This window comes from Sphaerodactylus townsendi, linkage group LG04, assembly GCF_021028975.2.
Source record: "Sphaerodactylus townsendi isolate TG3544 linkage group LG04, MPM_Stown_v2.3, whole genome shotgun sequence".
Lineage (NCBI taxonomy): Eukaryota > Metazoa > Chordata > Lepidosauria > Squamata > Sphaerodactylidae > Sphaerodactylus > Sphaerodactylus townsendi.
In genome coordinates, this window is record NC_059428.1 from 70520967 (window position 1) to 70546381 (window position 25415).

General features: G+C 41.6%; 1 protein-coding gene across 1 annotated transcript in view; it reads right to left on the reverse strand.

Moving 5' to 3' along the window:
* LOC125431313 overlaps positions 1-25100 on the reverse strand; it is a 43065-nt gene extending 17965 nt beyond the window's left edge. The window contains exons 1-11 of the mRNA XM_048494079.1: positions 25034-25100; positions 23337-23483; positions 21613-21679; positions 19159-19283; positions 15863-16009; positions 13316-13370; positions 9505-9685; positions 8995-9112; positions 7389-7535; positions 4311-4466; positions 3105-3251 (exon numbers count right to left, since the gene is read on the reverse strand). Coding sequence (XP_048350036.1) covers positions 3105-3251; positions 4311-4466; positions 7389-7535; positions 8995-9112; positions 9505-9685; positions 13316-13370; positions 15863-16009; positions 19159-19283; positions 21613-21679; positions 23337-23483; positions 25034-25100 — 1357 coding nt within the window. The remainder of the gene's footprint in view (positions 1-3104; positions 3252-4310; positions 4467-7388; positions 7536-8994; positions 9113-9504; positions 9686-13315; positions 13371-15862; positions 16010-19158; positions 19284-21612; positions 21680-23336; positions 23484-25033) is intronic.
* Positions 25101-25415: the final 315 nt, after the last annotated feature.

A 25415-nucleotide genomic window follows, 5' to 3' on the forward strand; every position in this document is an offset into this window, starting at 1 on the left:
GCCCTTCCAATTATGAGGGAGGGCGGAAGTATGGTGAGGGAGGTGGGATAGAGCCAAAAAGAGACCTGCATATACTATTACTTGGAAAAGCTCTCTCTATTATTATTATACTGAGATATCGATATCTTGATATAAGCATTTAGAGAAGCAGGAAGGAGAAGGGAACATGAAAGGGGGGGGGGCGAGGCCGTGAGGGAAAAACATAGATAGCAGGGTGAAGCTAGGTAGACTGGCTGTGGGTGGAGGGAAGATGTCTGAAGCAAAGCTATGCTCTCTTGAAAATCTGTTCAACTCTGGTGGCAAAGCAAATTAAAGTCATGCTTTAAGTGGTTTCAGTTGCTGTGGAGAGGATGGAAAGTGAAAGCAGGGGTCCAGAAAATATGTCTGTACAAGAAATCTTGCTGTGACAGACATTCACCATCCTTCACACAGCAGAGACATTGTGCATAATTGGGCCAGTTCTAATTCCAGGCAACACCAGGCACCACCTGTGGTCAGCAAACCTAACTAGGGGGCAGAAATGAGATAATATACTTTAGCCCCTCTGATTAATGGAAGATTTGAGGAAGTTTTTGGAGAGGCATAGGATGCATAGAGCAACTTCCGCTGGTATACAAAAATGGCATGTGTTAACAGATGAAATTTTGCATACATTTCTTCCACTTTTAGAATCTCTCTCCTTTAGAGGGGAGATCTGAAGGTGGAGGAGGGAGGGCCAAGGCTACTAGGGATAATTAGGCCATTTATAGAAATGTTGATTGAACTTGTTGAATCAGCAGTGCAGCTACCCACAATCTATGGCTTGGGGCTCCCTAATCAAGCAGAAAACATGTATACTTCAGGTGGATATCCATACACATAGCTGCATCTCCTGTTTAAAAAATTATGGATTCATGCTGGCAATAGACTTGCTAGGGATGTCAGATTTCTTAAGTAGGCAACCGCATACACAGAAGTAGGCCTCATGTCTGATGTGGCCCAAATTCATAGCAGAAGGGTGAGTGATGTAGTTCATCTGCAACAAACTGAGGAATGATTCTGATTGCACAGAACATATATGCTTCTCTAGCCTTATAGGCTCTGGGAAAGGATATCTTCACTGTCCTCTCTGGCTCATGGTGCTTCCTTCTCTAAAAGCTGCTTATAAATGCTCATTTTTACTTCATCGTGGTGCTACCATGAGTGCGTGTGCCATTAAGCCACAGCTGACCCATGGTGACACGTAGTGTTTTCAAGACCAGAAACATTCAGAGGTGGTTGCCACTGCCTGCCTTCATGAGCAGAAAAGGTTGTGAGAGAACAGTGGAACACCAGCATAATCTCAATTATGGAGCTGGTGGCTGATGCGATAATTGATGTGTCCTTTGTTATCAATAGTATAAATATATCACTTGTTATTTATTAGTATTGATTGTAAAGTTCTTCCTATAAGAGAAATTGTAAACAGAGCCAGACAGCTGCCCCAAACTGGATAATTTAATAGAAGGCATAGCATACAAGAAACGTTCATGTAATTATATATAGAAGTCAGAGTGAGAATGCCAGGGAAGAAACTTCTCAGGAGAAAATTCCCAGTCCCATCATTCCACAAAGCCTCTTCTTCAGCCAGCATAAATTTCTTCCTATCCATTTCTTCATAGTGAAAAATTGCCTTGCTTTGCTAGAGGTTCAAAGCACCAGGGGACCTTTTGGGCATACTGGAAATGCTCATAGCAGCATCCTTTCTCCAAACATTCCTCAGCAGGGATGCTAGGATGCCCACATTGTACTCTTTCTTTTGGTGACATTGCACATTGCTTGATTAGTCCTTAAAACAAAAGAGAGTCAGAAAAGCAAAAGCACAGACTGGATTGGGTAACTAAGTCTCTACAATAGTGAAATAAAGATTTTAAAAACATGATATTGTAAGGCCTCATTTTAGGGATGAATTTGCATTTCTCATCCCTACTGCTTTGATTCCAACCACCCCCCCCACCCCAATTTGCTTTCACTTGCCCCTAGTTGACTCAAACCCAGCTCTGTATCTAATAGAAAAGCGGCTTCCACCATACATACCAGAAGTGGTGGGATTCAGCAGGTTCGCACTACTTTGGCAGAACTGGTTGTTAAAATGGTCCTTGTAAAAAACCAGTTATTAAATCATTTGAATCCCACCACCGGAACTGGCTGCTAAATTATTTTAATCCCACCACTGCATACCAGGCCATGCAAAACCAGGCCAACCCCAGGCAAAGTAGGGGTCTTCAAAGACTTGAGGAAGAAGAAGAGTTTGGATTTATACCCTCCTTTCTTTCCTGTAAGGCGACTCAAAGAGCTTACAATCCCCTTTCCCCTCCTCTCCCCACAATAGGCACCTTGCTTAGAGAATTCTGAAGAACTGTGACTATCCCAAGGTCACCCAGCAGGAACACAAGCGTAGGCAAACAAATCTGATTCACCAGATAAAACTTCCCCACTTGAGTGTAGGAGTGGGGACCTCAAACCCCATTGTCCAGATTAGAGTCCATCTGCTCTTAATCACTTCATCACATTGGCGCTCACAGTGTTGAAAGGTAGAGTGAGAGATCTAGTAGATGATGATGTCATACTAGTCTGAACATGCAAATGAGGCACCAAGATTTTTGGTCAAAATTTTGATGTCAAAATGATCCCAAAAAAGGAAATATAGAAAATGGCAGAAGGAGAGCCAGTACTCAGCTAGTTAAATGGCAAATACAATGATTGCATGAGAAAATGTCCATCAAGACATAACATCAAAGCAACCATTTTACACGATTATAGCTCATCTATCTTCCATGGCAGCATGGATGCCATTTGGTGTTGCATAGGAGCTATGCATCTTTGTTGCAATTTTAGATTTTATGCTGTTTTGGCCAAGGAACTACCTTACAAAACCCTGTTAGATGCCATGTCAAAATAATTTTCAAATATAATTCTAATACTGAAGAGTCAGAAACCAAATAACACCTAATTCTGTTATTAAGGGACGAATAAATCATAGAATTCATGAATCTCACAATGCAGCTGAGTAAATAAAATAATTCATACAGTTAAGCAAATATGATGTTCGTGATTTTAGATATTTTTCTCTAGCATGCTATTACCTGTGTCTGATAGAGGGTGAAAGCACCATCGTGTGCTAGCAACATATGAATTGAAACAGCACCGTCTTGCTTGGCATTCCTCTGCAGTGATGCCCGGGTATCCACATTCTTTTCTTGCACTCCTATCCATTAGACAATGTCGCGACACTGTTCAGAAGTGTGAGCCATATTACTAACATCTGTAATTTCAACAGATTTTCCATTTTTCTTACCAGTGGTGAGTATTGTAGGCAGGGGCACAGAGAAGGTAACTTGGGTCAAAACATAGTCTTATGGTCTTTATTTTACAGCCCACCCCCCAAACATCATCAATAGTTAACATAACCTATTTACCCACATGGAATATCAACAAACTAAAAGTATTGTATAGTTCAGTATGCAGCATTTAGTCATAACAAATCCATTATTATTAATCAATAATGATTCACAGGCTAGGCAGTCTCGCTGTTTGATTCTGTAAGCCATTGCCCTGAATGTCAGAGGCAAAAGGTGAGGCAGCTGCTATCCTTAGGCATTATGAGCCAACGTGTCTGGAGCCTTCAGCCTTGCAAGATTCCTGGTAAGTTTTCCCCTTTGGGTCCCCTCACCCCTGATTGTATTGCATGAAGCATAAAAAGAAGTCTAACTCCTATATTTTGAACCTTGGTTTACATATTATTTCTATCTCATTGATGGGACTTCTCTTTTGGTATTTTGGAACTCTGATGATGCAGGGGATCCCGTTATAGCAAGGAAGGGAGGTTTATCAGCTTAACATTATCTGCCTTTAGGAACAGATCTGGGCTCCATGGTAAAACATTTCTTTTGTACTTAGAAGATCCCAGAATCAATCTCTGGCATCTCCAATTAAAAGGACAAAGCAGCAGGTGATGTGAAAGACCTGAGACCCTGGAGAGCCACTGCCAGTCTTAGCACTGACTTGATGGACCACTAGTCTGATTCAGTATAATGCAGCCTTGTGTGTTCATACCTTGTGCTCTCCCAGAGAATAGGAGGAACAAGGGGAATCCCCCCTCCCACACACAAATCAACCTGTCCTCAGCATTTGTGGCTATATTCTAGATAGAAGAAGGGATTAGTTGCATCCTCCGTCACCTTTGCTATATCAGTTCACTTATATCAGTAGTTCTGGGAGCATGATGATCTACTTCTCTGAGACTCCCCAAATCACTGAAAAATTAAAGAACATCAATATAAATCCATTACCATCATTTACCGGAGGGTGGAAGCACTTGGGTTCATCAGAAGCCTTTCTATCATAACAACATCCAATTCTTCGGCACCTCTTGTATGTTATGCCAGGATATCCACATTCCATTCTTCCTTGTTGTTTAAACATTTTCTTGGCAAATTGAAGTGAAGCTATTGGGGACAATTGTAATAAATAGACTCAGCTAAGAATAACAATATCATGTTGAATCCAGTCCAGACTAAGGGGTAGCCGACAACTAGTTTAAATTCCCCCCATCAAAAGCTATTTGAAATAGAAAATGCCTTTGATTCAGGTGGCTGCCATGATCCTGTGCCATGATCATCTCATAGATCAACGTTTTCATGCAAATATTCTCTATGTGGCTGCCTCAGATTTTTAGATGCAACTGCAGCCGGTGAGAAGACTTTTCACACTATGGGATGAATCCATGTGGACACTCATGGGCCTTTTCTGCACAGCCAATAACACTATTGTGCCGTCAGTATAATTGGCAACACTGCAGCAACGGAGTGTTCGCGTGGGCGGGCATTCCATAGACAGGTAGTGCATCAGCTGAACCCTGGTGCTTCGCATGGCTGTGCTTTGCAAACAGCATTCTTTTTTCCCCAGAGTAGAAGTCACGTGCATTCGGCGCCAAGATTGGCCAGTGTGGGCCATCATTGTTGGGGGCAGGCTCTGTGGCACCAATTCCTGGCGGGCGCTTCACACAACGCCGACTGCAGATCGCTGTTGTTGAAAAGACTTGCTCTGTGAGCGACTTTCGAATAAACAGTTGTGGGCCCGCTGGGGCGTTGCTCCAGTTGTGGGCCCGTGCAGGAACCGCCACAGTGATTATGAGTGCCCCACCACAATTGGGGTGGAACTATAGCTCAGAGGTAGAGCTTGGCATTTCACAGCATCCCAGGTTCAATCCCTGGCCTCTCCAGTTAAATGAATCAGGTGATAGGTGATGACAAAAATCTCTACCCTGAGACCTTGGGAAGCTGCTGTCAATCACACTAAGCAATACTGATCCTGATAAACCAGTCTCTTCACTCTGAGGCTCCTTTCAAACATGCAGAATAATGCACTTTCAATCCACTTTCAATGCACTTAGCACCTTGATTTTACTGTGTGAAATAGCAAAATCCACTTGCAAATAATTGTGAAAGTTGATTGAAAGTGCATTATTCTGCATGTGCAGAGGGGCATAAATGCAGCAGCATGCCCGACCACGGCTCAACCCTCCACCACCCTCCAGAGCGGTATGTCAGGTGCGCACGCACTCAAAACCACTCTCCTGGAGAGGTTTTGAAATGGAAAACAATGACGTTCCCGCTGGCGGCGGTCGCGCGTAATCGGCACCCTGCCGAACATGCTGTTTTCCCCGTCCCTCTCCCACTCACCTCATCAACTTCGTCGCTCTACTGGACTGCTGAGACCCTCCCTTGCTGTCCTCCGACCCCTGGAGGTCGGAGGGCAGCGTGGGAGCGTCTTTAGAAAGTCCAACAGAAGCGGCGCGAATGGCGCGACGAGGGTGAGGGTATCGCGGAAAAGGCGACCTGTAAAGCGGAGCCGCCTCTCTCGCCCGGTCTCCACCAGGGGGCGGCTTACTTGCCTTGCGCCTCCTGTCGCGGATGGCCCATTGACCCCTCCACCCGGCAGGAATTCCCTGTCGCGATTTTTGCAGGGGCACCCTTTCCGCAGTGCGGAAAGGGCCTCAGATTGGAAGGAGGTATTGATGGGGACACCTGAGCATGCCAGTGAGAGGAGGGATTCTGTTCTTATGGTTGCATTCTTATCTCCCTACCCACCCATACACTGCTACACTATGATCCTTGGAGTTGCTATTTAATTAAGAGATGCAAAGATCATCTGAAAGACTTGGCTTTCCACAATCCATTGGCCAAGTGCAGTTTTTTAGGTGCAGAGGCTGCCTGGATACCTTTAACTTGACTACATTATTTTTTGGAAAAAAAGTGAAACACTGAGGCTCTTCAAATAGTTTTAATATGATTTCAGAAATGATGTATGTCTGCTTCGATATACTTGTCCTTTCCTGTCTTAAGCAGAAAAAAGAAAACAGTGAGGTGTCACTACTTCAACGCTGCCCCTCAACAGTGGGAGAAGGCTTTCAGGTGTGAATCTTCACTGTTTCCAAATGTCATGTTGTATTACAAAAGAAAAGGAAAAAAAGAAAGAAGTTATTCACCTACTTAAGGATAATTGGTGTCCTGAATTATTTAGGAATAGGCTACCATGCGAAGTTTCCATAAAGGACATTTTTGTTGTTGCTGCTATTGTTTTCTGTTTGTCATCCTTTACTGACCTTCTTATCGGGGTGCTGTGTGGTTTCCAGGCGGTATGGCGGAAGCGTGACGTCCATCTCATCAGCATTTCTATCTCCTGGCCCCGTTTAGCTACTTCCGCATCTGCCGTGGCTGGCATCTTCAGAGGATCTGATGGTAGGAATGGAAAGCAAGTGGAGTATATATACTGTGAGGTCAAAAGGTGAGGCCATCTGAATAGAGTAGCCTGGCATGTGAGTCACAGAGAAGTCTGTAGCATGTTACTCCTCACAGTATATATACTCCACTTGCTTTCCATTCCTACCATCAGATCCTCTGAAGATGTCAGCCACAGATGCAGTCAGGATAGAATGCTGATAGAATACGGCCATACAGCCCAGAAACCACACAGCACCCCAGTGATTCCGGCCGTGAAAGCCTTTGACAATACTTTGACCTTCTTATCGTTTTGTTCTTATTTGCACATTGGTCTCTAAAACTGCAATAAATACAGAGGCTTTTTAGGTGGTTCTGTTGGATTTTTTTTCCAAACCCCTGGAAATGTCTGTGGAATCTCCCTGCATTTTTGCAACGTTTTCCCCACAAGAAACTGTAATTTCTACCTGGGAATTTTTTCTTCTTGTGTCTAAAGCTGAGCCATGTGGTTGGCTTGATTCTTTGGTAATCCACTAATTATCTTTACGAACAGCAAGCATTGTCCATATGGCCTGGACAAATTAAACCAAAGCTGGGTGACTTCCCATTTATGCCATGAACATAAACAAGCTTGTCAAGAATCATTACCTCTCTCCCCAGAAGGATAGAAACACCAAGGCACCCCGGGCTCTGTGGCGTCAAAGCAGCATCCTTTTGCTGTGCATTGCTCTGCAGTAATGCCCTCACGACCACAGTCTTCTCTGTCTTTAATATCCTTAAGGCACTGGCATGCATCTGTTTGAAAAGAGGAGGAGGAGGAGGAGGATTAACAGGCCACCTTTCCCTTTATGGGCTCAGGGTGGCTTCTAACAAAATACAATAAAATGAGAGTTAAGAATCATACCATTATCAGTAACTTAAAATCAGATGGCGACTAGAACTCAGCATTAAAATCCTATTCTCAGAGCTGCAGAATAGGAGGGGTTGAGATGGATGTTAGGAGGAGGAGAGGGAGGCAGTTCAATGGTACACCATTGCTACACTGCTGCTGTCTCAATCTTAAGCCTGGTGGAACAGCTCTGTCTTACAGGTCCTGTGAACTGCATCAGACAGAGTTTTCTCATCTGACAGAGTATTCCACCAGGCTGGGGCCAGGGCCAAAAATGCCCTGTCCCTGGTTGAGGCCAGCTGGATTTCTTTCAGGCCATGGACAGCAAGTTATTTTCTGATCACAATGCTCTTCAGGTGACATAATGGGAAAGGCAGTTCTGCGGATACAATGGCCTCAGACCATTTAGGGCTTTGAAGGTGAGTATCAAAACCTTGAACCTGATCTGTGCAATCGCTGCAAGGTTCCTCTTAGAACCTGCATTGCTACATTTCATGCCAGCTAAAGTTTCTAGAGCAGGTCCAAGGGCAGCTTGGCATAGAGCAAGGTGTAGTAGTCTAACCTAGAAGTGACTGTTGCATGGATCACTGTAGCTAGGTCATGTTGGGACAGGTAAGGTGCCAATAGCCTTGCTAAGTGAAGATGGTAAAAAGCCAGGCAGGCCACCTTCTTGACTTGAGCCTCCACAGATGGGGAATCATATAGACTCTTGGCTCTTGATGGCTGTCACAGGTGTTAACTGTGTGTCATCAAGGGTTGGCAATTGCCAGATCTTACCTGTACCTCCCTGCCCCAGCCATAGGACCTCTGTCTTAGATGAATCTAACTTCAGCCAGTTCTTTTGCAACTAGTCCACCATAGCCTTCAGGCAATTGGACAAGATCTGGGGTGGTATCTTGCCAATCATCCATCAGCAGATGTAGCTGATACCTTCGATACTTTCTGTTTTCCACTTGACTTTTAACTCTTCATTTCAACTTTCTATGTGTAATACAAAAATTACTCGGGGCTTTGAAAAATCATGTTACAGTTATTTAATACCCTTAGAAAACATTGACAAGTAATCTAAATGGGCAACCACATATGTCTCCTAGGCAGCACATGGCATGGTACACCAGTTACACATATAGACTCAATGCAGAGACAGTAGTTAGTATTTTGGACTAAAACTGGGTGATGAGAGCTTGGTCTCCAGGAGAGAAAGCCATGTCTCTGTTCAGTTTCAATGGACTCAGAAAAGGGTTACTCTGTTTAAAATGACTGAGGTTGGCTGATACTATTTACAATGCAATCCTGTGCAGTTATTCTAGTCTACAATAAATCCAATGCCTTGGATTGTTCAATATATAGAGGAATAATACTTACATGGTGGACGACTTATATTTTGGGGACAGACAAAGCCTAACCACAGCACAGCAGCCAGAAAAAAGCATGACTTGTATTCCTTTGCTATATTCAGTTTGTAGACTTCAAGGATACTGATCTAAAGTGGGAGAAGGGGAGGAAACATTAACCCTTAATTGCTCTAAATACAAAAATTACACTAAATTCTTATCCTATCTTCCAAAAAGGGTGTGCTAGCAACATGCAAATGTAGTTCTTGGTTTCATGCATGATCAGTATTGAAACATTCCCCCACAGTTGGGTTTGTGGCTAATACATCTTTTTCACAAGATGGTGCTACACTTTAAACATCAGAAGTCTTAAGCAAGCAGTACAGAAATCAATGCAAGCACAGTACTCAAACAGTAAGTTCCCAAGTAATAGAACCATACTACTGTCTACTTCATGTACATCCACTCTTTTAAAATAATTACACAAAACAATCCGACACTAAAAATTCTCTTTAAAATATCATAGAAACCCTTGTCTTACTTGAAATGCTGAATTGCTAGGAATAAGTAGCTCCATTTTAGCAACTGCAGACATGAATGCTGGGGGAACACAGCACTTCCTCTCTCCTTCTGTCTCAAAGACTCTTTGAATAATTGCTCTTAGTTCGTACATCAGAACCAAATGGTTGTGAGGTTGCATAATTCTGGAGCTAAAATGCAAGCTTTAATTTAAAAAGAACAAAGAACAAAGCACTTGTTTATATGTGACAGTGCAGGCGGCAGGCATAAGGCCAGAGTTCCCAAATTATTTATGTGCTCAGCTCATTAGCTGTCCTGTGACCAGATCCAATGAGCACAACAGAAACAAATCAAGTCCAACTAATTTCTGTGACATGAGTGTTAGCCCTGATTCTGTGACACTATGCTGAAACTAGATGTCCAGCAGACTCCTCTGCTGTCCCTTTGTTACACAGATTGCTACTCTTAGGAATTTCTTCCTTCCAGTTATTGCTGTCTTTCTTTCTCTCTTTTTGTCTTCCATAGGGGCTGCACAAGCTCTATAAAATCTATCTCTGTCCCAATTTAGATAGACAATAAGAAACCTTTATGCTATTATTCCTGCAAAGTATGGAGTTCTCTTACAATAAAGAGCTTCTGTTCCTTTTTGACAATACGTTTAACAAGCCTTAGTGTGAACATATTCCTAAAGCAGCCAGGGCATAATTATCCTTCGAAAATTCCAGCTCCACATTCACAGAAACATAATATACTCCTTTCCAACTGCAAGATTATGGCTTTTTCTGCATTTACAGTTTACCGCAGATTTTTCAGTGGTCAGACCTTGTGTCTTGGAAACCTTTTCTGTGAAATCCTTACACACACCACTTTCCTGCCCCCCCCCACCCGTCCTGCTGTCATTTTTCTCCTTGCCTCATCAGTTATATTAATTCCACATAATACTGCTGAAAACATATTATTCCTAATGGTGGTGGGATGTCATCCATGAAGAAGAAGAATAATCCTCCCCCTTTTTTGTTTACTCAGGAGCTGTAGCCAGAGGCGTAGCTGGGCCAAACTGTGCCCCATGGCCCCCTGCGCACCCCGCTGTGCCCCCCTCTGCATGAGAAACTATACTTCTCAGGAGACCTTGTGAGCCCCAAGGACTCCTGGGAACTGTAGTTCCTCAGGCCATTTTTGACCCTAAACTGTAAATAGGCCACTTTTTTCAGCCTGAAAAAGTACTAGAAAAAGAAAAGGAACTAGGGTAAATGTGGGAAGTGGGCGGGGGCACCATGGGGGGATGCTTGGGGTCGCGGGGGGTCGCAAGGAAAAGGAGGAGGGGCTGGGGTGATTTTCCGCCCCAGGTGTGCTCCTGGTGTGCAACACCCCCTGTCCCCTTGCCGCTCCGCCATTGGCTGTAGCGTTACCGCACAGTTACATTGAAGCAGCAATTAAAAAATGTTTCAGCAGCCAGTTCTAGCATTGAGAACTAACCACACAAAATGGAAGCACAAAAAAAATCTAGGGGAGCAAGCATCATTACCTGAAGGTACAGAAACATGTGGCCTCCCCCCTCGGCCCCTTTGTCCCCCCACATAACCCCACATTATTTGGCCTTGAGTCTGTGCCCTAACATTACATTACTAACATGATATAAAAGAGAGGGTGGGCTTTTGTTTGGTTTTTTGAAAAAAATCCTTTTGAAAATGTACAAGATGGGGGAGGAGAAAATGGGTGAAAGGGAGGGTGGGCAACTACACAGGGGCATGGATAAAGACCAGGTATTTCATGGGAACTAAAGATGATTTCAACATGACTGTGTGCTCAAAGGAAGCTGACTCAAACAGATCGAAAAAACAATTGTGGTAAAGTGCTCGGGAAAACAACAGAGGAACAATGAAAGGAAAATGTTTCCAAAACCAAACAGAGGAAAAAGTGTGTAGAATTAAAGGAAAAAGTAAAATTTGGTGGCAAGATACATTGTAAACAATTCATGTGGGAAAGACCAATATGATGCATTTTCTAGGCAGTGATAATGGACTGAGTTACTGGCATAACATTAAGATGAAACTATCTCAGATCTATAATCTGTCCTAAACTAGAAATGCCCACCTGGAAATGGCTGAGCTCCACAAACTGGATAATGAAAGAAAGACCACATGTCTGGGATGGGAAGGTGAAGGGAAGTCAGTGGCTCCCTGGCTGTAAAGCATGTAGCACTTGTAGCCATGATCATAAAAATGGCCACAGGGACTGAGCTTCAAATATTTTCTCCACTGGGAAACAGACTGGGCTTGCTTGGACACATGATTACCGTTTAGTGGCACTGAACATCTTGGGATGGGTAAGAATATTAACTAATAAGGAAAGCTATAACCTACCAATGACATTTTTACCTCTTCTTTCTTGCAAAAAGTTCATCAGTTCAAGGTGACATTCTGTTTTCTGTTTTATCTTTGCTACGATATACATTAGGATAAGGGAGAATTATTGGCCCTAGATCATCCAGCAGCTTTCACAGTTCAGCAAGAATTTGAACCCAGATTTTCCTAACATAATACTCTGAACACTTTCCTACAGTGCTCTATTGGCTGGCCAAAAGGCCGTAATAATAAATATTTATCTATCTTCTTCCTACAGTGCTCTATAAACCATTGAAAGTGTAAGAAATAATAAACAATGAAATTAGATTGTCGAAGGCTTTCACGGCTGAAATCACTGGGTGTTGTAGGGTTTCCAGGCTATATGGCCGTATTCTGGTAGCATTTTTTTCCTGATGTTTCGTCTGCATCTGAAGATGCCAGCTACTGGAACACAGCCATACAGCCCAGAAATCCCACAACACCCTAATGAAATTAAAAATAATTTGTGGTAAGCTAGTCTTCATCATTTGTTGGACCTTCCAAAACATTCTTCAGAATTCTAAACGTAATTACTTTTTTTGCCAATGTATGGCAACCCTGTATGGTTTTCAAGGTAAGAGATGTTCAGAGGTGGTTTTCTATTACCTGCCTTTGCATGGAATCCGATGGTCTCCCATCCAAATATTAACCTGGTTAGCTTCTGATGAGTTTGGGCTATCCATGTGATATGAAATATTTCTTTTCTGATTCTGTATACCTCTATTATTGCCACCTTCCCCTATGGTGGCATATATTTGAAAACTGTTAATTAATAATCCATCTGAGTTTAACCATATGCTTCCTGACATGAACCTTAGTCACCATAGTGAAACGAAACATGATGAGGGAAGAGGCATATGTCCACTTATTCATGTCTAAAGCAGGGGATGGAGGATCTATTGCTAACAAAAATGGGGTCACAGGCAAAGGAGAATGAAATCTTCCATCTTCCTGGCTATCCTTGTGCTCCATTCCATTCTCTATTGTCATTGGCTCATTCCGCACACGCAGAATAATGCACTTTCAAGCTGCTTTCAGGGCTCTTTGAAGCTGTGCGGAATGGCAAAAACAGTTGTGAAAGCAGCTTGAAAGTGCATTATGTTGCGTGTGCGGAATGAGCCATTGACTCTAGTGTGAGCTGGGCTGGAAGAAAGAATTAAATGCAATGGAATGCTACAAGTCTCAAGCATGAAATCTCAAGCGCAGAGGTGTTAAGAATGATCTGTCTCAGAGCAACATGGACAGTATTATTTATATTATTTTCACTTGCATTTGTGATCCTGGGATGACCAACTTCTCTTAAGGGTTGGGATGAATCCATATGCTTACTCCCCTGGTGGTGTACAGATGACCTTTGATTTGTGAAAACAACAGGGAGTGCCTTTAGCTCAAAACTGGCGGAGAGTTGGGAGCACTGATGGGAAGCTGGTCTTCTTAAACCCCAGTTACTGCTGAACTGACTGGGAGTTATCATATCCTTCCACAGAATCAAGGGGTACAACATCTGTTATAAGTATGCAGGAAAAGACTTTTGTTATCCCTTTACCTCCTTGCCTCCAGCATATCCCCACTTTTGAAGGATTGTAGTAGAAAAATTACAATCAAGATGTATTTGATCCTTTTATTCTTACAGGTATGACAGAGCGCAGAAAGAATATGTTGTTGAAAGCAATGTGCAGTATCATCGATAGGAGAGCACTGTATTTCTCGATAGGAGAAAACTGTATTTTCTTCTGGAGGAACAGTTAGAGTAGACAGGCAGATTCTTGATTCACATTTATTTTAGAAGCATTCTGAAAACAAAACAGAATTATGAATGTATTAGTGTCAAGCCCCAGATCTGTAGTTCAAATAACGACTAGATTTTCAAATCAGAAGCCCTTGTTGCCAGACATCAACTGGCATGGCTTAAGGAAGCCAGTTCTAAAGAACTGTCTTGGGGTACAGCCTTTTATCCTCCTGAGAACTCCCCCCTCCCAATTTCACACCCCATATCAAAGACAGAGGAAAGCAGAGTGAAACAGAACAGCACAGAAATGTGACTTGGTATTTTCTCAAGGTCAGTGCAAGAGATAAGGTTCGAGCAGAATCTTGGACGCCTTCTAGCTTGTTAAGCATTAGAGAAGGAGAGGGAAGGAAAACACAAATCCATTAACATAACAGATGCCCCCTTGATGTCTGGAAGACCCTTCCTGACAATTAGTCCTGTAATCTGTTAATATTGCCATGCAAACATAACTTTGGTGTAAACTGTATTGACTTCCATGAGTATGCATAGGAACTGAAATCAAGAGAAATCAGTTTATTCTAGCTTATTAGGTTCAGCAGCTTATTTTTTTTTCCATCCCAGTTTTCTTTCTCCATGGAACTTAGGATAATAAACACAGAGTTGATAGTGTCAAAAGTGTGCAGACCTTTTGCTGAGACACCTGACTAGACCACATGGCAGAGGCGTATTGGGGAAAATGGCGCCCGGGGACAACACCTCCTCCAGGCACCCCCCACCCCTGTGCCTTCCATGCTTGGGGGCAGGGCTCAGTGGCAGAAGCACCTCTGATGGGCACCACAGTGGCACTGCAGCACCCATCAGAGTCGCTGCCCCCTGAGCCACCCCCACCAACCTCCCTGCAGGCCACTTCCTGCCCTCAAGCCCTTGGACTCCTAAAGACAGAGCAGGTCAACGCAGGGAAGGAGGGGGATGATTTTGCAGGGGGGGTGCCATTGTGCCCAGGGTCAATTGGCCCCCCTGTCCCCCTTGCAGATATGCCACTGTACAGGAAGTTTAGATTCAAGTTTATCTGTTGAGAGTTTCTGGCTTATTTCTCATGGGTACACCCTGAATCTCTCCCTCTGAAGATTTTGATAAGTCAGCAGGAGTCTGGTGAATGTGAGGGTTTTAAACTATGAAAAGAGAGTTACATTTTATTTATTTAAACCCCACCTTTTCTCTCCTGTGAGGACCCAAAGTGGCACACATATTTCTCCATCTGATCCTTTCAACAACCCTGTGAAGTAGCTTAGGCTAAGAGTGTGCGAGTCACCCAAGGTCACTCAGCAAGCTTTTATGACAGATTGGGAATGTGAACCTGAGTCTCCTAGATCCTTGTCCAACCCTTTAAGTACTATATAACGGACTCATAAACATCTGCTGTTCATGATGGCATGTAATTAAAACTAGCAGGAAACAGAGCTTTTGCAGTATAACTTCAAAGAGTTATAGTGCACATGTGATAAGACTTGGGCACTTGGAAACTTTATTTTTAACAAGTACGCAAGACACGTCCTCCCGCAATTTGCAAGCAATATTACATATGCAAATACACTCATTTCAGCTATCTGTCCTATCCTATCTCACATACAGCTTGCAGTGACTACTAGACCAAGGTCACTCAGCAGGCTTCATGTGGAAGAGAGAGGAAACAACACATACCATTCACACACATACCATTCAATCCTATGACTTTGTTAGTTTGTTTAGCAGCTAAATTATTTGTTGGAGCATCTGATCATAATGGACATCATAAGAACGTTTGATTCTTAGTATATGGGCTGGTGGTGCATGCAGCCACTCTAACAGTAGCAGATACTGTTTTTTTCCAAATGTAGCATCACATGTTTACTATAGGAAACCACTGACTTTGTGTGAATAGAGGCTGTAACTCTGCATGCAGCTACATGTACGTCAATGGTTAGATGATACCCAGTGCCAAAATCTTGCTGGAACAACATGGATGTTTTACTGTTCAGTGCTCAAAGCTCATCGGAAGCATGGAATGAATACATTTAAACTTCACAGTGTGTGCAGAGCTGGCAGTGGTTTTCAGACTGGAAAGTTGTATTTCTGGTCACCCGATTACAGAATCTTTTGTCATGAATAAAGAACTGTGATATGCTGAAGAGGGAACTGTAGCCATTGTGTCATTGTCCTGAGATAAGACATTAGGAATCATTTAATTGACATCATTCAGAAAGTAAGGATACAAGTGAAATTGATACCTGAATCATTATTGGGAAAGAAGCACCAGATAACATTAGGAACACTTGAATCAAAACAGCATCCTTTGTTGTTGCATTTTTCCGCACTGATTCCTGGGTAGCCGCAGTCCACTCTGTCACTCGTTTGAACTGCACATTGTTGGGAAGCTGTTAAAGACAGTGCAGATTTGCACTACTTAAAATTTGTTTCTGAACACTGGAGGTTATTTTCAGAACTTTGTGCATGACACTGGAATTCTCTACCTTGTCAAAGAAAAAGGACATGTATATATCCTGCTTCCAACTAATAACTGAAGGCTGTATTGCTTTCTATCAACTGATTTCAGTAGACGGTGTCCTCAGGATTCCGTGACATGATACATTTTGGATCGTCTTGCACTTGAATGAGATATATCATGCAATACAAAGCAACATGAAGAAGCAAGGGCAATACCCTTCTTTCATACATCCTGATCCAGTAAGGCTACTCTAAAGAATCATACTGTAATGTAAAAAAGCAATCTGGGAAAACCAAACCCATGTGGCAGCAGTGAACTATCAAGAAAAAAAGGCCACCTGCCTTTAATTCCACCACCCTGCCATTACTTGAACTACCAGCTGTTTGTGTAGAGAGGCCATCAAGGGACTCCCAAGAAATTTACTCTTACTTCAGCCCTACTGCTTTCAATAAGCACACATCACTCTCTTTGAATTGGAGCCATTCAATTTCCTTTTTGGCAGACTTAAAAAAATTCAGAATGCCTTGCAGAGAAGAGGAGTGGGTGTTTTTGTGTGTGTGAAACTGAAAAAAAATTCTACTCACTCCAAACAAAAAAGCAATTTTATGACAATATAAAGATACTTAATGGGGAAGAAAAATTGGATAGGGGTAAAAATCCAGAATCTGAAGGTTGGGGTGGCACTTTGGTTAGTATTTGGCTACATCCTGGTTCACAGACAGAGCAGAAACATACAGAGCATGCATCGAGATGATAATGCTCTCTGCTTAGATCAGGGATTCAAATATCCTGAAGATATTTCTTCTGCCCACCTGTTCCTGGGTTTTATCTGGCCATGGCTCGTTTGAGCTCCAATCCTGCAAAGAGTTATATGTACCCCAGGGAATAATCTGACTGGAGCATGGGTTGCCAGCTTGGTGCTCTATGTTGAGCTTAACATCTCTGCTGCTCTCTCCTTAGATGAGGCGAGAGAAGCTGGATGAAGAGTTCTCTAGATTTAAGGAGTCTCAAAGTGGCTTACAATTGCCCTCCCCTCTCCACAGCAGACACTTTGGGTGGAAGGTGGGACTGAAAGAGTTCCAAGAGAACAGTGACTACTAGACCAAGGTCACTCAGCAGGCTTCATGTGGAAGAGAGAGGAAACAAACTAGTTCACCAGGTTAGAACCTTATTTTCTTAACTATTACCCCATACTATCCCTGAAGGAAAAATCATCCACTCAGATGAACTCTCAGGAGTGCTGATCCAGCATCAAGTCACTTTCAAGATGCTGAAGGGAGAACAGGAGAGGAGGAAACTGAGTTCTGCCATAGGGAGAGAGCAGTGACAGTTCAGGGAATTGAGCAGACAGAAATGCAGCGTAGCTTTGTTCGGTAGTGTGGTGAGCAGTTGAAGCTCTTCCTCCTGACAGGATAGTGCGCTACTGCCCTGCCCCCATGGTAGATGGTTAAGACCGCAGGCTGCCCGCCCACGGGAGTCTATGAGGAAAGGCCAAAGTGGTATGGGTGGAACCCTGTGTGTGAGAGAGGATCTAACCTAGTGGCTGGTCAGCAGAAATCTGTTTGTGCCTGAAGGCACTGCAGAAAAACCTTAACTACTCTCTGAAATCATAACCAGTTTAGATTCTTGTGCCTCAGCCAGATTTCTGCTTTGACTACCTGGAAACCTGTGCTAGTTTGTTCCTTTAAAACCAATCTGCAAATCAATCAATAAATATTCTTAATTTTTTCTTTATTAATTCAGCTTCAGTTTAACTCAATTTATAACTTCCCTTTGATACCACAAAATGTAACGCAACGCGGCGAAACACTCGCCATTCGTAATGGAAACACCCAGAAACAGAGGGGAAGGTTTATCTTCCAAAATGAATATAGATCCAGGAAATCTTAGGAGGCTGTGTGTTCCTCAGTAGGATTTAAACAAAGGCTTGTCACTCTGGATAACTGGAAGACAGGGGGCTGCCTGCTTCGGAGGCTGACAATATCATTTGGAGCTGAGACCTCAAAATCCAAGAGCTTGTAGTATCACTGATTTCAAACATAGATATACTTAATTTTGTTTTCCCTGGAATTTGGAAATGAAAACTAGTGCACATATTATTATATCTATGACAGTTGAAGGCTTAGATGCATGCATCCTTGTCTGGCTAGGAACTCAGTTATTCTGCCAGATCTACCAGTAAGACTGTGTCGTCCCAATTAGAAATTCAGATGAATGCTTATCAACTGTTTGGGTTTGAAAGCAGGGCTAAATTGTCCCCTCCCTGTCCTCCCTCTTCACCAAGCAGTGGATCGGTGTAATATCCAGAAACCCTATTACCATACATGTAGCCTCAAATGGACACCAAAAATTAAACACATTTTCAGACACCTGGAAATGTGTGTGGGACATGTGCCAGCAAGCTGACCATGGCATCTGCATACTGGGAGACTTTTCTCTCCTTTTCACAGTTTCCCCTCAGCAAACACTAGTGTAAAACTAGTATAACTATTCCAAACACAGCTGCTGCATAATGTACAAAGTGAAACTTATTAAATGGACTTTATATTAGTCAGGCCCCCTTGTGGACACATGCCTTAATATGGTGAGAATTGCTGTATCAGCAAAGCTGAGAAATATACCAAAAGCAATTTAGGCTAAATTCTAGCAGAGTCGCTTAAGGCAGAATGTTCACAACTGAGACACTAGACTAAGATAATCCACCCCTTTCAGGAATCAACAATCACATCAGCAAAACAGAACAGATTAGTTCCAATAGTGATGGGCTGGAGAGGAATCCTTGAAGGGTAGCTATGGGGCAGCATAAGTAGCAGAAGACGACACAAGAAGAAGATCTTTTGTACAACCTGGGAGTGCCACTTCAGTTAAGACTGGTTAGTACTATGCAGAAGATGGCAATGGTAAACCATTTCTGATTATCTCTTATTTTGAAAACTCTGATGAGAGTATCCAAAATGAAAAAAATGATGGGATATTTTGGAGGTAATCAATTCATGAAGTAGCCCTCATGAAGTGATTTGATGGCACATGCACACACATATAGACACTAGTCAAGAAGAATGAAGTAGTTCCACTTACATGGTACGTTATTTCCATTTGCCAGGCTGCTGAATCCTAAAATCAGGACAACAGCCCATATCAAGAACCTCTTGTGCTCCATGGCAACGTCTCTTTCCTGAAACTTTGTTTTTGAAATGTGAGGTCTGCAAGATTTGCTTCAAATAGTTCATATAGTCTTTTATACTCACATGTTTGTTCAGTTATTTCCAAATTATATTTAACTATGGATGGCTATTTTTTGTGTCATAACTCCACCTTTGTTTTGATTTTGATTAAAACATCTATGTATACCAGGTACATATCACACAACAGATGGTTGGTGGGCCTATTTATCTTAGTGGGAGGATTCTGTAAGCAAAGAAGGGCTCATTTTCCCCTCATAAATCATTCAAGCCAACTTTAAATTAATCCATATTCTGTGCAGCTATCGTGCCAATTACACTGCCTATAAAGTAATTCAGAAGAAAATTATACGTCATATTATTTTGCCAAGTAAAAGAAGACTAGTACATGTTTGCTCTGTGGCCCATAGAACAGGACAATAGTGCCACTCAATCAATAAAAATGTTGAAAAGTTAGAAGGTCTTATTTGTGTGAATGAGCAGAAGGACGTTCAGAAGAGGGTAATCTCACCCACTACCGTCACCACACCTCTTACACTCCTTGGTTATTTATCTCTGCTACACATTCCTCAGATAAAAGTTTTCTTGGGTGTGTATTCCCAGGGGCATGCAGATCATGACTGCTCAGTGACAAAGACAAACATGGAACTTTTCATATCAGTACTGCATTGTGAATGATTGATTAGTTCAGCACTGTGCTACATTTCTTGCTGGACATAATTTTTGCTTGCACCACAGCAGCATCCGTGGTCTGCTTCTTTTCTCTGTTAAGATGTTCAGTCAAGTCAAATAAGAGCACTGTTTGTTTTTGCTCACACTACAAAACATTTGTATTGTCGAAGGCTTTCACTGCCGGAATCACTTGGGTGCTGTGTGGTTTCCGGGCTGTATGGCCGTGTTCTAGCAGCATTCTCTCCTGACGTTTCGCCTGCATCTGTGGCTGGCATCTTCAGAGGATCCTCTGAAGATGCCAGCCACAGACGCAGGCGAAACGTCAGGAGAGAATGCTGCTAGAACACGGCCATACAGCCCGGAAACCACACAGCACCCAAATACAAAACATTTGTCCCTAACTCATAACTTCAGACTTAATTTGGCTAATCCTCACCAGTTGGTCTTTTTACCCTGTCGTTTGTAAATTTTTGTATGATTTCCTAACCTAACTTCTCTTGAGAAGGCCCCATTGCTATTTGCTTCTGAGTGCTCTGGAATCACTGTATCGTGTGTTTTTACTTGATTTTTTGTTGTTATTGCTTATTGGAGGCTGTGGGAAAATCGTTTTGCATAAATAATGGCTAATTTTTTTAACAGTCTTATTTAGTTATTTATATTTTATAAATTTAGTCAGTTTTTCCAGGAGCTTAAAGTTTTTTCTGTAATGAAAATAATCAAGAAGAACAATTGCAGCATTTCATCAATAAAAATTACAGATCAGAAATGCTGCCGAAACAAGCTGTTTCAAACAACTTTAGCAAAATGCCTTCTAAAATAAAACCTTCACAAGCCCATTTAAAGTCCAACAGAGATATACGCTCTGGTCAGTTGTTCTGTAATTGTTCCATTACTGTAGATAATGCAAGGGAGGGAACAATCAGGGTCAGACCAGTAGATGTAATCCTTCAACAATTTAGATCTCAGGTTATGAAAGGCAGGTACTAGTACCTTAAATTAAATCCATAAGATTACAGTAGCATGGCTCAGCATAGGCACATTAGCTGAATCTACAAAGAAGACATACTCTGAAGTAGATGCCACTGGAAAAAAGGCAGACTTGACTTGGAATCAGAGGCACTCAAATATAAAAGCATCCCACGACTTTTCTTATGATCAGCTAGATGAAACCAAACCCTATCTGAAATTGGCAAGTTTATCCCTACCAAGCACATCAACTTTTTTGGTCAGCATCACCTCTGTCTTACCAGATTTCCTTTCAGGGCAGCATGGCCATCAGGGCATTTCTGAAACCCAACCGCAAACCTTTGAATGGTCTCTTATTGTGATCCTAAGGTATTTGGCTTTAGAGTCAAGTGATACCATCTTCTTTGAAATGGAAAAGTCGCTTCAAACTTACTTTTCCCAACATTCCCCACATGATAAAATCACTTCATGGAAGTACTAGTATTTTTAATTTTAACACTGTGTGCAAATGTTCCCTTTAAGTTACAGCTCAATGCATTAAACAAACTACCTACATATTTTTAAAAAACAACAAAATTTCAATTCACAAAATTGGTTCGCATTTTGTTATCTTCATGTGAAGTGCAATTTTCCATATATGTTCTACATCTGAGACCCATTACAAAATCTGAAGCAGAATTTGCTGCTTTCCAGAGGAAAGAAAACAGCTGACAAAAGACCAAGAAAGATGAAGCCAACCACATCATTTTGATTTGGCTTTTTATTGCTCCTACAAAGTTCTGAACAGAAGAAAAGAAGAAACTGAAGTGGCAGTTTACATTTGTTGCTTAAATCGCTTAATAAGCTTTAGCAGGATTTCAACAGGTGCCCTGTTGTAAGGCAGCAAAGGATCATGTAGAGAAGTGGCTGAGGCTTGGGTAAGTGTTCTGTAACATCCTGTCAGGCTTCTGGAAAACATTTTATAGCATACACTCTAGATGGAGAAATTGAAAGAATACAGTTAGTGGGAACATTTAATTTCACTTCTCACCCCAAAGAATTTCCTAGATAAGCCCACTTCAGACTATGCAATAATCACAAATATAATTTGCAATCAAAAACTAAGGTCAGAGTGATCATTTACAGTAGTTTAATAACTGCCACCAAAAAAGCCAGCCCCAAGACTCCTGCACCTCTCTCCCTGTAGGATCTGGGAATACAAAACCTGTGATCATTTTGCAAGTTTCCTCCATTCCCTCTATTTCATTGGCTGCAGCATGTGGGGATAGGGAAACTTACAACACAATCTCACATCCTACATTTTGTTTATTAAACATGACAAGATGAGTAGAGGAGGAGTCTGCAGCTGCTGCTTTTGATGTATCCAGTTTCAGCATGAGATGTAGGGATTTTCAAAGCCCACACATATACAACCTTGAGATGGGGTCCATCAGAAGTATCTTGGAAGAAGTGTCTATTAAAGTCTTGTCAACAGCTTTCACTGTCAGAAACAACTGGCTGTTGTGAGTTTTCTGGACTGTGTGTTTGCGGTCAAGTAGGTTTCCCCCCCCCCCCCCCCCCAACGTTTCACCTGCATTCATGGCTTGCATCTTCAGAGACATATCACAGCCATGGAAACACATGCCTCTGAAGATGCCAGCCACAGATGCAGGTTAAACATTAGGAGAAAAAACTACCAGACCACAGCCACACAGCCCAGAAAACCCTCAACAGCCAGTCTCTATTAAAACAGCCTCTCTTACATGATAATGTCAGATTGGTAGGTAATGGTCTATTCTGCCTATTACATTACAAAAAAACCAGATTTTACTACCAAGGGTTGTTTTCACACAAGGCCAGTTTGATTTGGTTATCAAATGGGAGCACTAGTTTTGGTGAGCATCCACATGATATAATGCCCCAGTTGTCCTGCTGTTCTCTATTCTTTTGCGGGAAGATTGCAATCCCAAAATATTAACTTGTAGCCTGACCACAAGGATAAGTAATCCCATTTGGCTACCTCTACCTACACAATTGGTTTCCTTGTTCAGCTTTTAGGGGTGGAGTTGATACACATTTGCAGCAGCTGCAGAATTGAACTTCTAAAGATGCGGAATCCTTCTTCATATTATGACCCTAGTTCCTGCTTTGCTAATATATGGGATCAGAGGTTTAGGTATGATTTCTTCTTTACAACATAAGTATTGTATAAATGTACATAGCTTTTGTCTTGTGTAACATCACAAGGTCACTGCATAACTCAAAGACTTGTAATTTCTCTAGCTCAGTTTGGGGCACAGTCATATGAAGTGCCAAGGTGTAATTTGTAGAATATTTTAGGGTCTTGTTGCAAACAATTCACTTCATATAATTTTGTGCAAGTAATCAGGGACATTGATGAAACATTGACCACCACCACCACCCCGCCGCCAAGAAGTCACAGATGAGAATACTAACCATCGGCAAAATCTGGTTTAAAACACCATGGGACACCTAGCACATTTGAATCAAAGCAACAGTTGTTCTGACTGCATTCTATTTCACCAATGCCTGGGTAGCCACAGTTTTCTCGCGACTTTGCTGGAACATTACATACTCCTTCAGCTATTTAAAACAAAGCACAATACAACAGCTGTTTTCTGCGAGGCAATAACATAAATAACTGTAGGTACATAATAATTCTGTAGCTATTTAATCATTTTGTAATCATAATGATCCTGCTAATTATTAAACAAAAGCAATCCAAGTTGCATTAGCATAACACTGAAATTGTTTTTGTTTACTCACTGGCAAAGTAAGAAGGAATTAGTTGTTTGAATGGGCAAGCAGTGTCATAAAACCCATATCTGCTTTCTTTTTTTAATGGTAAATTTCTAGCCCTTATGGCTGCACAGAAAATTATTGAAACTGGAGACGGTTGTGCAGCATTATCAAAAGCATTATAGCAAGTGAATAAGGAAAAGTTTTCAAAATTTTCTCTCATGATCTTATGAAAATGCCTTTTAATTTTGAGCTTTTATGCTTTTACTTTTAAAAAATTAGCTGGTAGGATTTTTCTTGGAATAAAGATGGGAAGTTTTATCTGCTAAATGCTGGCAATGACAGTTTTACTACCGCTAAGATTAAAATGTTATCCTCTTCTCAGTCACTTTAATTCAGCATTTAGCTTTTTCTCCATGACAGTCACAGTTTCACTTGCTCACTTGCAGTATACCCCTCCCTCTCTGCCCTCGCCCCCTTCAGCATGAAATCTGACAATCACAACTTCTTGGAGAACTACTTCATATTTATAATGTAAACAGCAGATTCCACTCCTTAAGTTATACAGAGTGCAAACTCACCACCAAAACTAATTCAAAGTCAAACCTAAAAGTAGTTCATTTCAGTTTTCAGACACACATTTACCCAACTACATATTTTTTGTACTATTATATAGTACAGTGCACAGCATATCCATAATTTTTAATTTAAAAATAAAACAAATTTAAAATAAGTGTCATTAAAATTTTGATAACTTCTCCAAAATTCACATTTTCAGTGTGAGAGATTATTTTTAATTATAATAATGATTTATGTGTCTCAAGAGTCTGAAAATATGTAGGTAGCATCTACTCAAAGCATAGAAGTTCAATAGTTGCGGACTGGGCTTTCAGTTTCACCCTGTTCCTGAAAACCTACTCCCTTTCTAATTATTCATCCACACAGCACGGGACAGTCTTTGTTGTTGCACTGCAGTTGTCATTTGCAACTGGATTTTTCTGGTGGGGATAAGTAATCCATTTATAAACTGTAGCTATTGTGCAAAATCCAGTGACATGTGAATGAAGACAGTGTCATAATCCTTCATTTTTGTCATCCCACTTCAAAACTCTTTGTAAATGCAGATATTTCTAAATTGCTGGCCAGTAATGCCCTGTAATCTTTACACATCTAGCAAAAAACAGGACTCTTCCTTTTTAGTACTGAAATTTGCAGTATCATACTAAGAAGAATTACATCCTTCTAAGCCCATTAACTTCAATGGACTTATAAGTGTGGAATCGCTTAGGATAGCTCTGTGAATGTAGTCTAACTCATGCTATTTATTCTTTCACAGAATACAAGCCACCGTTACCCAAGAAAAAAAAACCCAACAACTAAAAACCTGCACTTACGTAGCAAGGCATTGCTGAACCCTACAATCAGGACAATGGTGAAAACCCAGAGCATTTTCTTTTCCATTGCGGTCTTCAGTGCTCAGCCTCTTGGGAAGATTGTGAATCTGGGGATTTAAATACTCCTGAGAGAGTTTTATTTTATATGGTTTCGTTTGTGTTCATTTCAAAGAACATTTGCCTAAGGTGGTGCTTTTGGGCAGTCTGTTCTCTTTATCACTTTTTGATTAAAATTAACACATTGAGCAATTAACTGACTAATCTTTCTTGATTATAAAAATGCTAATTCAGATATTGAAGCCTGTTCCCTTTTGTTAGGCCCATACACAGGAAAAGAAAAATGGCCACTCTAGTCACATGAAGAAACATTCTCATATTCCCA